At 38.9% G+C, this 16,466-nt stretch overlaps 1 protein-coding gene across 1 annotated transcript; it reads left to right on the forward strand.

Annotated features, from left to right (window-relative positions):
- The first annotated feature begins 2,258 nt into the window (after positions 1-2,258).
- Positions 2,259-4,878, forward strand: LOC112661837 (ferritin heavy chain-like). Its single transcript, XM_035709192.2, has 2 exons — positions 2,259-2,317; positions 4,107-4,878. Exons 1-2 carry the CDS (start codon positions 2,259-2,261, stop codon positions 4,792-4,794), a joined length of 747 nt encoding a protein of 248 aa, XP_035565085.1. The 3' UTR covers positions 4,795-4,878.
- The last annotated feature ends 11,588 nt before the right edge of the window (positions 4,879-16,466 follow it).

Consider the following 16,466-nt stretch of genomic DNA (forward strand, 5'->3'; position numbering starts at 1 on the left):
TAAAAGGAATCTCATATCATCAGGTAGTTCTTTATAATATATAATGTCTATGAAACACTTTAATTGTCTGGTCATTGTCATTTAATTCTATTATTCTCCATGAAGGTAGCTATTCTGGAATTTAGTCTTTTGAAAACGTTCTGGTGGGGGATTGCCTAACATCCCCTTGCTTATTGGCACAACAGTAATTTCTTTACTATTCAGTATCACAGTGACAGAACAACCAATGTGCAATCTTTCCCTATTCTACTGGCCATTTGTTCTTAATCTTTCTTATTTTCTTCTTTCGCCTCTAATGCTTCTTCATCTCTTCCTCTTGTAGATTCCTTATGCTGCACCCTTGGCTAACACAAAATATTATCAACTTAAAAAAAAAAAAACAAGAAAACCAAAATATCAACTCACGGACATCACAAGAGTCACAAGTAGGAAATTCATGTCTACAATCCATGTAGTTATTAATCCACATTCTTAGGAATACCCATAAGATGGAGCTGATTTTTGTAATTCAAATTGCAACTACTGGAGCAACTGAGTGGCTCATTCAGTGGAGCATGTGACTCTTGATCTCAGGGTTGTGAGTTCAAGCCCCACGTTGGGTGAAGATTATAAATAAATAAACTTTTAAAAAAATGGTAAAATGATAAGTTGAAAAAAATTGCAAATACTGCCAGAACATTGCAATCAGTATCCTCATGGAGTCATACATACACATGACTAGATTCTACATTTCTATAGGTTTTACAAATGCTCTGTCTTTACAATTAACCTTTAACTCATTAGGTGTATATTAATGTGTCCATCACATTGACTTTTATGTTTGTTACTTGTATAAACAAGGAAGCTAATAATATAAGTATCTGATCAACCTGATTGTTTTCTTAAGGCTGTATGTAGAGTACCAGTCATCATACCACATCTGGGAAACATATGAATATGTTTTCAAATTATTATCAGTATATTTTGGTGTTTTATTTGTTTCTGTATTCTTTTTTAAAAATCTGTTATTTTTGTCAAAATAACACATGCATACACTTTTAAACATCTGATAATGTAAATGATTTATAAACAGTAATCCCTGCCTCACTCTCTCACCCTTCCCTATTCTTCTATTCTCCCATCACCTACCTTGAACTCTTTTACCTGTTTCTTCTTCTATTTTGGGTACAATATGCTTATGTTACAAATTTGATTTATTAATTTTAGACAATATGCTTAAAAATGAATATTTTGTTGTTTTCCACTATCATCATTCCACACTTTCTCTCACCATATTACGTAGTTAAAAAATTAACAAAAAAGTTTCCATTTTCTTTAAAAGTTTCCATTTTTATGGCCCTGTAGATAACTGTTCACCACTGAACCAAATAATGTATTTATTTCCTTTCTCAGAGGATCTCTGGGTGGCTCAGTGGTTTGGCGCCTGCCTTTGGCCCAGGGCGCGATCCTGGAGTCCCAGGCTCGAGTCCCAAGTCGGGCTCCCGGCATGGAGCCTGCTTCTCCCTCTGCCTGTGTCTCTGCCTCTCTCTATCTCTATGTCTATTGTGAATAAATAAAATCTTTAAAAAAAATATTTCCTTTCTCAAACAATTTTTTGATTTTTAAGAAAATTTTATAATTTTATATCATTTTATTATGTTCCCTTTTTTCCCAAAGAGATATGGCAATATCTATATACCTATTTATAGCAGATACCTTAGTAATGCAAAAATATGTCAAACTATTAATTATATTTATTTTCCTAGAGACATTTCTCCTCAGCCTTGTTTCCTCCTGCTCAAATTTGAATCTGCTTTTCTTTTCCTTTTTCTTTTCTTTTTTCCTTTTTTTTTTTTTTTTTTTTTTTAGGTCCAAAACAGTGGTCATCCTGAAATGTCTCTGCTTTGCTGCTTGTCTGGCTAGATCCTTCCTTTCTTATAGTCCACAACCTATGCTTTGCATAATCCATTGCTTGGCTTAAGCATATCATCAAAAAGCTTCTCAAGAAAGATTGTATGGAAGATTTATTTCTTGATATGTTGTGTGACTAAAAATAACTTCATTGTTGCATCACAATTAATCAAAATTTTGGCTAAGAAGATTGCTTTACTGTCTTTCGTCGTCTATTGCTATATTAATAAATCTAGAGCTTTTCTCAATATTGTTTCTTAGTTTATAAGGTGGTTTTATGTTATTTTTAGATTGTAAATATTTACTGTCAGAAAAGCAGCGAAGAGACATCCCAGGATGACTACTGTATTGGATCTAGTCATCCCAGGATGACTACTGTATTGGATCTAGAGAAAAACAGGTTGAGAGTGGAGCAAGAGGAAAAAGGGTTGGGAAGGTTTCCAGGAAAATAAATATTATATAGATATAATTTCACATAAAATTCGTGTACATATATATTTTCTTTTCTCTTTAAATGTCATTTATTTATTTGAGAGAGAGAGAGAGAGAGAGAGAGAGCATGAGCACACAAACTGGGGGAGAGGCAGAAAGAGAGGAAGAAGCAGATTATTCAGCTCCAGCTGAGCAGGGAGCCTGATGAGGGGCTTCATCCCAGGACCCCAGGACCATGACCTGAGCCGAAGGCAGACGCATAACCTATGGGGCCATACAGGCACTCCTCATGTATATATATTTTCACATATGTTTTATTATGTACATTTCATATTATATTATTTCTTTGATAATCTACTCTCATTTATTCTATCCTGCTTTCTAAGACCACTTTCTTTTTTTGGAAACATTTTCTTTTCAAAGCATCCCACCTTAAATTTATGATTGCAGGGGATCCTAATGGGTTCAGTGTGTAGAGCATATGATTCCTGATCTTGGGGTCATGTGTTTAAACTCCATATTGGGGGTCGAGTTTACTTAAAAAAAAAAAAAAAGATAAATTTATGATCGCAGTATTTTATCTCTCTGTGATTATTAATTATAATTTTTAAAAAAGCTTTCTTCTGATACTGCATTATGTCTGTTTCCTTTAGGCCTTTATATTTCTGTTTCCATTTGTCTCTTCCTTATTGGAAACACTACTTAGGTACCTAGTGATTCCAGGATGCTCATTTCATATTTAAGAACTAAGGAGCTGATTGGAAGCTCTGTACATGTGGGTGAGACTTGACAACAGGTAGAATAAACTGAAGCAAAATGCAATCTTTGAAGAACTACAAATGTCAGGTTTTTTAAAACTTTTTATCTAGGTTGTTTCAATTTTTTCAAACACACAGGGAGAAGGGTGACAAAGATGCGTTCAGAATATCCAATTATTGGAATTCTGAGAATAGGATAAGTAAGGGAACTTTATTGATTGAATTATGTACCCCCAAATTCAAATGTTGAAGTGTAAACCTCAGTATCTCCGAATGTGACCTTATTTGGAAATAGGGTCACTGTAGTTGTAGCTCTTTAAGATAAGGTCATACTGAAATAGGATGAGCCCCTAATTCAATATGATGGTCCCTTGTGAAAAGGGGAAATTTGAATACAGACATGCACTCACAGAAGAATGCCACATAAAGATAAAGGCAGAGATTGGAGTGATGCAGCCTAAGCCAAGGAATGTCACAGATTGCCAGCAAACCCCCAGAAGCTAGGAGAGAGACAAACAGATTCTCCCCCACAGCACTGAAAGGGAACCAATCCCGCCTACACTTTGATCTCGGACTTTTAGCCTACAGAGCTGTGAGACAACACACTTCTGTTATTTAAGCCACTGACTTGTGGTTTGTGGTACTTTGTTACAGCAGCATGAGGAAACTGATACAGGAGTTATAGCTCAGTATGTAAGAATTCTTTTCCATGCTGTTAGCCCCTTGCCTCACAACTACCCTCTATTTGACTGACATTTCCTGAATCTAGAGTTTCTTGGACTCAAATTTTCCGGAAAATAACCTTCTGGCCCTTTGATTCATGAGGGGTGGAGAAACATGAGTCCCTACTCACAAATAGTTACCTAGTTGTGTGGTCTGGGGAAGTAGGCCTGCAGCAGGCTGAGAACCCCATTTTAGCTTGTAAACACTGAGCCCCTGAGGGGTTCCGTGGAGTGACCGACTCGCGCACTCCCTCCGCCCCCGGCAGTCACCTGTCACCTACCCAACCGCCCTCTATCTTTTGAGCGTTGGCTGGGGGAGTCTCCGCCAGAGTCGCCGCGGTTTCCTGCTTCAACAGTGCTCGGACGGGCGGGGGGCCGGGGCCGGCGCTCGTTTGCCCTCCGGGGCCGCCGCCCGGAGCCGGCCTGGCCACCTCCACCTCCACGCAGCGCTCTCGCCGCTCCCGCCCCGCCAGGACGCCGCGCCCGCGCAGGTGCGCCAGAAGCACCGCCGGGCCAGCGTGGAGCTCTACGCGTCCTGCGTCTCCTTGTCCGTGTCTTATCGCTTGGATCGTGATGATGTGGCTTTGAAGAACTTGGCCGAATATTTTCTCCACCAATCTCATGAGGAGAGGGAACATGCTGAGAAACTGATGAAGCTGCAGAACCAACGAGGTGGTAGAACCTTCCTTCAGGATATTAAGAAACCAGACCGTGACGATTGGGAGAATGGGCTGAATTCAATGGAGTGTGCGTTACACTTGGAAAAGAGTGTGAATCAGTCACCACTGGAACTGCACAAACTGGCCACTGATAAAAATGACCCCCACTTGTGTGACTTCATTGAGACTCATTACCTGAACGAGCAGGTGAAATCCATCAAAGAATTGGGTGACCATGTAACCAGCCTGCGCAAGATGGGGGCTCCCGAATCTGGGATGGCAGAGTATCTCTTTGACAAGCACGCCCTGGGAAACAGTGATAGTGAGAGCTAAGCCTTAGGCTGTCTTCCCATAGCCACAGGGTGACTTCCCTGGTCACCGAGGCAGTGCACGCATGTTGGGGTTACCTTTACCTTTTCTATAAGTTATACCGAAACATCTACTTCTTTCATTTGTATCGTTCCTTCAAATAAAGTAATTTGGTACCCTTCCAAAAATAAAAAATAAAAATAAAAGTTGGCATGGGGCACCTGAGTAGCTCAGCAGGTTAAGCATCTGACTCTTGATTTTGGCTCAGGTCATGATCTCAGGGTTGTGAGACCAAGCTCTGTGCTGGCTGTGGAGCTTGCCTAAGATTCTCTTTCCCTCTCTCTGTGTCCCCATTACTCTCTCTCCCTCCTTCTCTTAAAAAAAAAAAAAAAAAAAAAAAAGTTGGCAAAATTTATCATAATATTATGTGTCTTTTTTCATTTCATTTGCTCTTGTGGTTTTTTTTAATGTTCTTTCTTTAAATTTTTTAAAAAAGATTTTATTTATTCATTTATGAGAGACATAGAGAGAGAGAGATAGAGAGGCAGAGACACCGGCACAGGGAGAAGCAGGCTCCTCGCAGGGAGCCCAACGTGGGACTCGATCCCGGGTCTCCAGGATCAGGCCCTGGGCCAAAGGCGGCGCTAAACTGCTAAGCTACCCGGGCTGCCCAATTCACCTTTTTAAATAAAAACTTTGGACAAGGTTTTTTTTTTGTTTTGTTTTAAAGGAGTTTTTAAAAAAAATAAATGGTTTTTTATTTAAAAAAATATATTTTTATTTAGTTTTTCAATATAAGCTCTACACCCAATGTGGGGCTTAAACTCACAACTGCAAGATCAAGAGTTGCATACTGTACTGAGCCAGCCAGACACCCCACTAATTCACCATTTTTAATCAGAAATTCTTTGTTTCTGGTCATGATATGTTACATTTAAACAGCAAAGCCAGAGAATGGATAGATATAATAGGCCAAACACATATGTTTGCTTCCCTTTATGTCTCAAATCCCCTAAAATTTGAGAAGAAATTCATAGAAGCATTATAAAATGAGAAAGATTTCCATGAATAGATAAGACATGTTGAGGAATCTCTGAATAATGGCAAGACTGATTATTTTGGATGATTAATTGTATGAAAAATGAAAAGTAGATTGTATTAGATTAAGAAGTGACACAGTGAGAAAAAACAAAGCCCAAATTCTTTGAAGAAAACCACTTCAGAATTTAGAACAGATCCAAGAAAATGGCAAACTCAAAGTGAACAAATGCAGAGAAGGAGATGTTGTGTCTGAGTAATCAGCAGGGTAAATGGGTGATAGATGTCAGTACCTTGCAGGGCTGGGAAAGCATTCTCCAGAAGGCTGTATATACCCTGAATCAGTATCCAATATATGGCACTGTTTCCCCCACAAGGAGTGCAAGGAGCCAAGGAGTGGAAATGGAATTGGTATCACTTACTGTTACCCCCAGTGACCCACTAGTAAAATATTTGCTTCCTGTTCTCACGACTCTGTGTCCTGCTGGTCTAGAAGTCTTAGTTCCAAGGGGAGAAATGCATCCACCAGGAGATACAACTATGATGTCCATTGAACTGGAAATTGAGACCACAGCTCAGCCACTTTGGACATCTTATGTGTCTGCATCAACAGGCAAAGGAGAGAGTTCCTGTGCTGGCTGGGGTAATTGAGCCTGATTACCAAGAGGAAACTGGACTATCCTCCACAGTGGAGGTAAGGAATGTGTGGAATACAGAGATCCCTTAGGGTATCTTTTAGTATTGCCATGCCCTGTGACTAAGGTCAATGGAAAACTTTGATAACTTAATTCAGGCAGGGCTACTAAGGGCCAGACCCATCAGAAATATCGGTTTGTGGGATGCCTGGGTGGCTCAGCTGTTGAGCCTGGGGTGTGACCCTGGGGTCCTGGGATTGAGTTCTGCATCAGGTTCCTTGCATGGAGCCTGCTTCTCCCTCTGCCTGTGTCTCTGCCTCTCTCTCTCTCTCTGTCTCTCATGAATAAAAAATAAAATCTTAAAAAAAAAAAGAAAAGAAAGAAAGGTTTGGGTCCTTCAACCAGGTAACATGACCAGCTGGGGTACTTCCTGAAGGCAAAGAGAATACAGAGTGGACAGTGGAAGAAGATAGTTATCAATACCAGCAATGACCACATAACCAATCACAGCAATGAGGACTGTAAATTGTCACTGAGTATTTCCTCTTTATTTTGCTACAAATACATTTGTGTGTTTGTATATCTATATCTATTTCTTTGTTTTTTTTTTTCTTCTCCTTTTCCCTTATCATGGCACATAAATGTATTAACTTTATATTATACTATTTATGTATTAATTTTACATCACAGAATTTAAGTTAAAGGATATTAAAGAGAAGAGTAAACCTCACTCCAAGTTTTAACCTTTTCTTCTAAGAAAGGGTTACTATGTTTTTGGTTGTACACGGGATAGTTGTGTCATGTTAGATGGAATTATGACCTTATTATTATCTTTATTTGAGGATTAAGTATGGTTTAATGAGCTGTGTATGGGCGCCAAGTTGACCAAGGGCAGATTTGTGATGGTCAATTTAATGTGTCAACTTTATTGGATCATGGAATGCCCAGATATTTAGTCAAACATTACTCTGGATGTGTCTGGGAGGGTGTTTTTGGAGGTTAACTTTTGAATCAGTGGACTGAATAAAACGGATTGTCCCTCTCATCCAATCAGTTGAAGGCCTGAATAGAACAAAAGAGCTAACACTACCTCAATTGAGGGGAGATTTCTTCTTGCCTGGCTGCTTTGAGCTGGGACATCAGCTTTTCCTGGGTCTCAAGTCTGTCGATATTCACATTGGAACTAGAACATTGGCGCTCAGATCTACAGCTTACCAGCTGCAGTTCTTAGGACTTAAATGAGCCAATTCCTTATAATAAATCTATCTATCAATCTATTATCTATCTATCTATCTATCTATCTATCTATCTATCTATCTATCTATCATCTATCTATCTATCATACATACATACATACATACATACATACATACATACATAAAAACAGGAGTGTATTCTCTCACAGTTTCGGAGGCTACACTTTTGAACTCAAGCCTGTCAGCTAGGCCATATTCCCTCTGAAGCCTATCGGGGAGAATCCTTCTTTGCCTCTTCCTAACTTCTGGTGGCTTACAAGCCATCTTTGACTTCCAGCAGCAGCAACACTTCAGTTTCTGCCTCTGTTGTCACATTCTGTCATTCTTCCAGTGTGCTTGCACTTAAATTTCCTTTTCTTTTTTAAAAGAGGGGAGGGGCAGGAGTTGAAGAGAAAATCTTAAGCAGGCTCCAAGCCCAGCACAGAGTCCAATGTGGCTTGATTTCAGGACCCTGAGATCATGACCTGAGCCAAAATCAAAAGCCAGGTACTTAACCAAAGGAACCACCCAGGAGCCTCTAAATTTTCCTCTTATCAAGATACAGTCATGGATCAGGGCCTATGCTATAGTGATTTCATCTTAAATTGATTATATCTGCAAAGACTATTCCTACATAAAGTCACATTCACAGGTATTGAGAATAGGGCTTCAACATGTCTTTTTGGAGGACACAATTCAACTCATAAGAACAACTTACTCATTAACTTAGTGCATTGGTCAAAAAGTTTAACAGGAGGGTGCCTGGGTGGCTCAGTCAGTTAAGTGTCTGCCTTTAGCACAGGTCATGATCCTAGGGTCTTGGGATCAAGCTCCCTGTCCCAAGCTTTCTACTAAGCGGGAATCGGCTTCTCTCTCTCTCCCCTCACCTTGCCCCTCCCCATAACCCCCCCCCCCCCCTTAAATAAATAAGGATGCCTGGGTGGTTCACCGGTTTAGGGCCTGCCTTTGGCCCAGGGGCATGACCCTGGAGTGCCAGGATCCGAGTCCCACTTCAGGCTCCCTACATGGGGGCTCCTTCCTCCCTTTGCTTGTGTCTCTGCCTCTCTCTCTCTGTGTCTCTCATGAATAAATAAATAAAATCTAAAAAAAAAATTTAATTAATTAAAAATAAATAAATAAATAAATAAAATCTTAAAAAAAAATTACCAGTTATTTGACAAAACCAAAGGTCCATCAGATGATTCAAAACACCAAAAGAGAACATTTATTTTTTTATTTTTATTTTTTTAAATTTTTATTTATTTATTATAGTCACACACACACAGAGAGAGAGAGAGAGAGAGAGAGGCAGAGACATAGGCAGAGGGAGAAGCAGGCTCCATGCACCAGGAGCCCGATGTGGGATTTGATCCCGAGTCTCCAGGATCGCGCCCTGGGCCAAAGGCAGACGCCAAACCGCTGTACCACCCAGGGATCCCCAAAAGAGAACATTTAAAAAATGAACTAATTCTCTTCAGACTGGATATCATACAAGAGAACACTGTATTCACAAAACTATAGCCTGTAACAAAAATATTGCAATCTAAGGAAAACATAATTCTTCCAAATTAAAATTAATAAAATTTAATACATGTGATGAGGGAGCAAGGCTAGCTGAGGACAAACCACAGGTGATATCCCTCAGGGTGGGATGTGTGTGACTTCTTCAGGAAGCTTCCAATTGTCTTAATGTTAATGCCTTGCTAGAGGGGAAAAGCAATCTTTAACTTGACAATGACACGGCCTCCAATATCTTGTAGGTCTTCCTTAGCATATGAAAATCCTTTTGGGATTTCCCTTTTGCTTACTTCCCCCAAAACCTGGGTATATAATCATCCTTCCCTCATAGGCCCAGGGCAGGAGCTCTTCCTGCCCATGGATCCTGTCCCCCTGTTTTAATAAAATCACCATTTTGTACCAAAGACATCTCAAGAATTCTTTCTTGATCGTTGTCTCGGGACCTCAACTATATTCCAAAACTTCATCACATAGACAATCAATACTACATGTTTGATTTGGGAGATAAAGTCACAGAACTCTCCACAATTGAAGACCAAAAGGCAAAGAGAGAGGTGCCCTGAGAAAATAAAATTAGAAGCGTGAAAGAGTAGTTAGTATATATTTTGTCTATCAAATAAAAGTTCCAGAAAGACAGAATAAGGGAATCTGAAAGGAACAAATAATCAAATATGCAACTGAAGGAAACTTTCCATAATGCCCAAAGCCACAAATGTTGAGATTTATAAAAGTGCTCAAATGTTTTTTTTTTTTTTTCAAATGTTAACATCATAAAAATCTTTGCCTTAGACAATTACTTGTGAAATTTCAGGACTCTTAGGACTCAGAGAAATTGCTGAAAGCTACCTAAAAGAAAAACTACTATTCAAACAGGAAGCGATACATTGCAAACTCTCAGGGCATCATGACATTCCCTGGGATTGTGTCCCAAGGTGTGAAAATGCCTCCAAGAGCTGAGCAATACTTTAGTACCATGTAATACTAAAAACTGGGTAACAGAAGTCAATAGATCAATACTGTGGTATAATGAGAACTATATTTGGTCTTTATCCCTGGTTCATAGCACAAAGCTCCTAAAATTCCTATAATTTCCTAAGAGATAGGAACATCTTTTGTTATTCATGTCTAGCCCTTTTAAGCATACCAGAGCTTATGTTAATGAGGTGACTTAGGGTGGGGCTGGTCACTGGAAAGACCAAGTGATTAGAAGGCTGGAAAGCAGAAGAATGGTGCTGCAAATTGAGCTCTATACAAATCTTGGACATTGAGATGTGATGAGCTTCCAGGTTGGTGAAGGCATCCAAATGCTGGGAGGGTGTTGCATCCCAGTTCTTTGGGGACAGAAGATCCAGCCCATGAGAGCCCTCTGGACTTCACCTATGTACCTCTTCATCTGGCTATTTATCAATATCCTTTATAATAAACTGATAAACATAAGTAAATGTTTCTCTGAGTTTGGTGAGCTCCTCTAGCAAATTAACAGAATCGAGGACAGGCTTATGGGAACCTCCATTTATAACTAGTCTATCAGCCTGAACTTGTGATTGGCATCTGACATGAGGTCAGTTTTGTAGGACCGAGTCCTTAACTTGTGGGATCTAATGCTATCTCCAGGTAGTGTCAGAATTGAGTTGTTTGTAGGACACCCAGCTGGTATCCACTGAGAACTGGAGAATTGCTTGGCGGTTGTTGGAAAATACTCCAGCAATACTTTCCAACTGCTGAGTATGAATTATTCTGAAAACACAAATATGTACCTGTCCAACTAGAATTTGTTCATTTGTTTGTTTATTTATTGAAAGTAATCTCTATATCCAATGTGAGGCTTGAGTCCATAACCTTCAGATCAAGGGTCACATGCTCTACTGACTGAGCCAGCCAGGCACCCCTGTCCAAACTAGAATTTACATGTGAGATCAAAATGAACATTCTGACCTGCAAAAGCTCCAAAAGTTATCACCCACAGAACCTTTCTGAAATAATTACATGAGAACACATAACAAAATATTTTAAATGAATATAATAGAAGATGTGATATACAAGAGCAGCACATCAATACACAAATTTTAATAAAAACAGTTAAAAATATGGTTCTAAAATTCTTGATGGCAACATTTAAAGACTGGGATGAAGGGTTAGAGTAAAAATCAAAGTAAATAAAACCTAAAACCATGCAAAGATCAATGCTAGTTAGTGCTAAAATTAGAACTTTTTAGATGTTGCTATAATTGACTATAGGTATTGCTTAAAATGTAAATTTGCATATTAATGAAAGAACAGGAACTGTCTGTGTAACTTCCAATCCCTTAATAGAAATGAAATTTAAAAAAAAGAAAACCATTCAAACAAATCAAGAAAGGAATAAAAAAGAAGAAAGCACTGCAAAAGATAAAATGTGAGGTGACAGGAATGCTTCCAAATTTATCTGTCATTATCATATAGAAAAGTTTGTTATTGAAAGAATACTGGATTTTTAAAAAGTAACTTTGAACTTCACTGAAATTTTGAATTAAAACTGCACCAAAAGTTTAAAAATGATATATTAATGAGAGGCTAGGAAAACAAGAACATTTTTGACAATATTAAAATAAGAACAAATAGAATTCATAATTGTAAAATGGAAAAGAATAGTTTTTTGATATTGACAAAATAAATACTGTGTCTCTTTCTAGCTCTCTACTCTTCCTTTTCTCTCTCTCCTTTTTAAAAAAGATTTATTTATTCATTAGAGACACAGAGAGAGGCAGAGACACAGGCAGAAGGAGAAGCAGGCTCCCTTTGGGGAGCCTGATGTGAGGACCCATCCCAAGGCAGAGGCTCAACCACTGAGCTACCCAGGCGTCCCTCTATTCTTCCTTTTCATCAAAGAAAGAGCCAACCTCAGCTCAGAGGCATAGAATTTATAACATTGTTTTGTTTTTAGTACATTAGTTTTTCTTTTTTTTAGTTTTTCTAGTTATGTTCTATTTATGGATATTTCACTTTGGCTTTCCAATTATAGTTTTGTTAGTTTTCTTCTAAAATAAACCCTTAGGGAAGAGTGGGTGGCTCCGCGGATAAGTGTCTGCCTTTGGCCCAGGGTGTGATCCCGGGGTTCAGGAATTGAGTCCCACATCAGGAAGGTGAAGACCTTCCCACTTTAAATACACTCATTGCCTTGTGGCAAACAGCCTCTCTTCCGCTGTCTGGCCTCCAATAAACTTCTAACTCCTTTGTTCTGCCTCGGGTAAATCCTTTGCCCCTGCTACCAGCTTCCACCTAGCCGGGTGGCCCCATATTTGGGAGCCCCCATCCAATTGGGAGAGACACCATATTAACCTTTCTCATTCTCTTTCTCCTCTGCTGGCTGAACCTAAAGGAAGAACTGACAAAACAAAAGGAGCTTGGGAAGTTGAACTGTGTTCTCCTAGAGGTAACATCAAACGTTGACACTGCCTCATCATCAAGGAAGTTCACCCTCTGGAAGTTCGTCAGAACAGTGAACTTTTTCTTTCCTTCAGCTGGGTTGTGGTATCATGGAGAGACACACACACACAGTTATACACCAACTCACTCTGCACAGTTATGCCTTGTATTCTGCTGGTTTGCATTAAATTCCTTCATCTAACTGAGGCTTTTATTATATTATATATGATTACCATATTTTTGTTTTGTTTAAATTATTTATTTATTCATGAGAGACAGAGGCAGAGACAGAGGCAGAGGGAGAAGCAGGCTCCATGCAGGGAGCCCGATGCTGAACTCGATCCCAGGATCCTGGATCATGCCCTGAGCCAAAGGCAGATGCTTTAACTGCTGAGCCACTCAGGCATCCCTACCATTTTTTTTTTTTTATCAGCATTTCAATAATCAACAGAATTAACTGTATTACTTAAGAGAATACACTTTTTGAGGTTTTAGCAATGAATTTAATATATGCAAGGGAAAGCTCTAATTATATATGCATCTCATCTGTTCATTGCAGCAGGCCCATAAATAGGCTTAGAAAGGAATTTAGAAGCTCCTGCTTCAAGTTGTGGGGGTATATTCATAAATTAGTAAAACTACATTTAAAAATTATACTGTTAAGGATTTTAACTACATTAGAATGATCTTTTATTTTTATTTTTATTTATTTATGATAGAGAGAGAGAGAGAGAGAGAGAGGCAGAGACACAGGCAGAGGGAGAAGCAGGCTCCATGCACCGGGAGCCCGATGTGGGATTCGATCCCAGGTCTCCAGGATTGCGCCCTGGGCCAAAGACAGGCGCTAAACCGCTGCGCCACCCAGGGATCCCCTAGAATGATCTTTTATCTGTTAGTCCCAAAGAGTTCTTCTATTATATTTTTGAAAGAATGAATTATTACTGTTATTTATGTGTGAATTATTCCATTGTATATTTGTGTGTGAGCATATAACCAATTCCTAATTATGGGTGACCTCTGCTCACTGTCTTTAAGTTTCTGGCCTAATTTTTTCTGATGTCACCATCATTTAATCAACAAACATTACTAGGTACAAACTCTGCTCTGGATATTGTAAGAGACACGCTACTCTAGACTTGAGGAACACAAGATTCAGTTGATAACAAGCTCAAGAAACTCTAATAGGGTAAGAATTGAGGGAAAAAATCCCAGTACAAGCATAATATATCAATAATATAGATATTGGATATATCTATTTAAATAAATGAAAATTGAAGTACCAGTGAGGTAAGAAAATTGGCTTGTAAAGATGACTGTTATTTTTAAAATGTTATCAGCATATGGGAAAGATAGATATCTCATATAATGTTAAGATAATAAAAAATGAGAGGGGAGCCTGAGTGGCTCAGTATGGAAAACATCCAACTCTTGTTTTTGGCTCAGGTCATAATCTCAGGGTTCTGAGATTGAGCCGCACATCAAGCTCCCCACTCAGTGGAGAGTCTGCTTGTCCCTCTCGCTCTACTTTTGTCTCTCCTTGTGCCTGTGTGTACATACACTTTCTCTAATAAATAAATAAATTAAATTAAATCTTAAAAAAAGAAAATAGGATAAAAAATGGTAGATTCTAGATATAATTTGAGAATACACAGTAGAAGCCTTAAAATGTGCAAATGTTTTGGTTCAGAGATTCCACTTCTTTGATTCTGTCATGAAAAATAGTCATGAACGTATATAATGAATATGCTTCTAGTAGACTCATGACAGCATTTTTTTTAAGAACAAAGAAGTAGATTTATTATTTTTTAAAGATTTTATTTATTTATTCATGAGAGACAGAGAGAGAGAGAGAGAGAGAGGCAGAGACACAGGCAGAGGAAGAAGCAGGCTCCATGCAGGGAGCCCGACGCAGGACTCCATCCCAGGTCTTCAGGATCACGCCCTGGACCGAAGGTGACTCTAAACTGCTGAGCCCCCCGGGCTACCCCAAAGAAGTAGATTTAAATGACCAATAATTAGTACATTTTTATGAACCAGTAATAGGGTAGAATGCTACACAACTCTTAGAAAAAGATGCTGCAGAAGAGGATTTAGACATGAAAAAATGTTCACATTCTATTTTTATATTAAATGAAAAAATAAATTAAAAAATTCATCCTGAGGTATTCACATTTGTCTTTGGGTAAGAGTAGAAACACAGGAATTTTTATTTTCTTGTAGATGCATATTCATGGTTTCTAACCTGGAAATGTGAGGCAGTTAATAATGTCCCTGCAGCAAACAGCTGACCAGTGGGAAATGGGAGCCTATCAAATTTGTTACAAAGATATTCAGTTATGTACGTGCTGCTGTTTGGCTGTGAGAGGGCCTCATGATATGTTGGTCATAAAAATTCAGAATTACAGTCTTAAGGATCTGTGTAGCAGGTGTCAAAAGTTTCATCGTATGCCTGTTACTCTAATAACTCAGGATATATAACATTCTGGCTGGCATCCTCTTTCTTTATCCAACTGCTCCTACAAATGGTGCTTCATAGCCCTGTCAGGTGGAGTAGTGTGTTTATTGGTTTATTTAAAGTTTTGTCTTTATTTTCAGCATTACAATAGCTAGAGCTTATTGATAGTGATTCCCATAAAGTCAATGTTATTTCCTCCGTGGGGAGAATAGGCTATAGGAAAAGTATAGTAAAAAAAAATTTCAATTAACTTGTGTGGTTTGAGAGGGTTGGTTGTCATCTTGAGTGGATGAGATTTATAATGTCCTTGGAGTAAGATTTCTTACAATGACTATTATTTCTTCTAGTTATTTGTAAAATCAATTATTAGCATTAATTACAAATGTTGACATTATAATTTTATTTACTTGAGTGCACTTATCACCTATATCTTTTTTTTTTTAAAGATTTTATTTATTTATTCATGAGAGACACAGAGAGAGGCAGAGACACAGGCAGAGGGAGAAGCAGGCTCCATGCAGGGAGCCCGATGTAGGACTCGATCCAGGGACTGCAGGATCATGCTCTGAGCTGAAGGCAGATGCTCAACCACTGAGCCACCCAGGTGTCCCTCATCTATCTTCACTATCAGGCAAGCAGTCTGAGGAAGTTCAAGAAACTATGTTGCCAATAAGTTGAGATGGAATCTGAAGTTGATTTGCCTTTTATAGGTTTTCTACTAGATATTTGAGGTATGGATTGATTATGGTAGCACGTTCCTATAGAAGGAAAATACATTATGTTTTATACAAGAAATTATCTTGAAAACAGTTAGGAGCCAGTGGTCCCATTTGGCTAAAGTGACCAGAACTGTCTTGGAGACAGGAAGGACCTAAGAGGTAACCAGAAGAAGGACAAATGGTTGGGCAGATACCTTTGAAGAAGGGAAAGGAGACAAGCGGATGTTAGTTTAAAGAGAGAGACACACACAGAGAGAGACAGAGAGAGAGAAAGAGAGATATGAAGACCATGAATAGCATTTAGACTGAGTCTTGTGACACCTATTGATTGACCAATAGTCTTAAGTGTTTTGGGTTTTTTTTTTTTTTAAAGATTTTATTTATTTATTTTGAGAGAGAAAGAAAGACAGCATGTATGGGCACCTGAACATGCAAGCAGAGGTGGGGTTGCAGAGGGAGAGAGAGAATTCCAAGCCGACTTCATGCTGAGCATGGAGCCCAACACAGGTCTTGATCTCACGACCCTGAGATCATGACCTGAACAGTTTTAGTATATGTGATGCTGAAGCGAGCACTCATGACCTGAACAGAAATCAAGAGTCAGATGCTCAATAGGCTGAGCCGTCCAGGAACCCCTGTTTTTGTTTTTGTTTTTGTTTTTGTTTTAATCTGCCTTCAGGACATTCACTAT

Source organism: Canis lupus, chromosome 31 (genome assembly GCF_003254725.2).
Source record: "Canis lupus dingo isolate Sandy chromosome 31, ASM325472v2, whole genome shotgun sequence".
In the NCBI taxonomy this organism is placed as follows: Eukaryota; Metazoa; Chordata; class Mammalia; order Carnivora; family Canidae; genus Canis; species Canis lupus.

Coding starts and splice junctions, on each gene's coding strand:
- LOC112661837 (XM_035709192.2), top strand. CDS start 2,259: ATGACTACTGTATTGGATCTAGAGAAAAACAGGTTGAGAGTGGAGCAA. Junction 2,318..4,106: donor GTGGAGCAAGAGGAAAAAGG/GTTGGGAAGGTT, acceptor CTATCTTTTGAG/CGTTGGCTGGGGGAGTCTCC.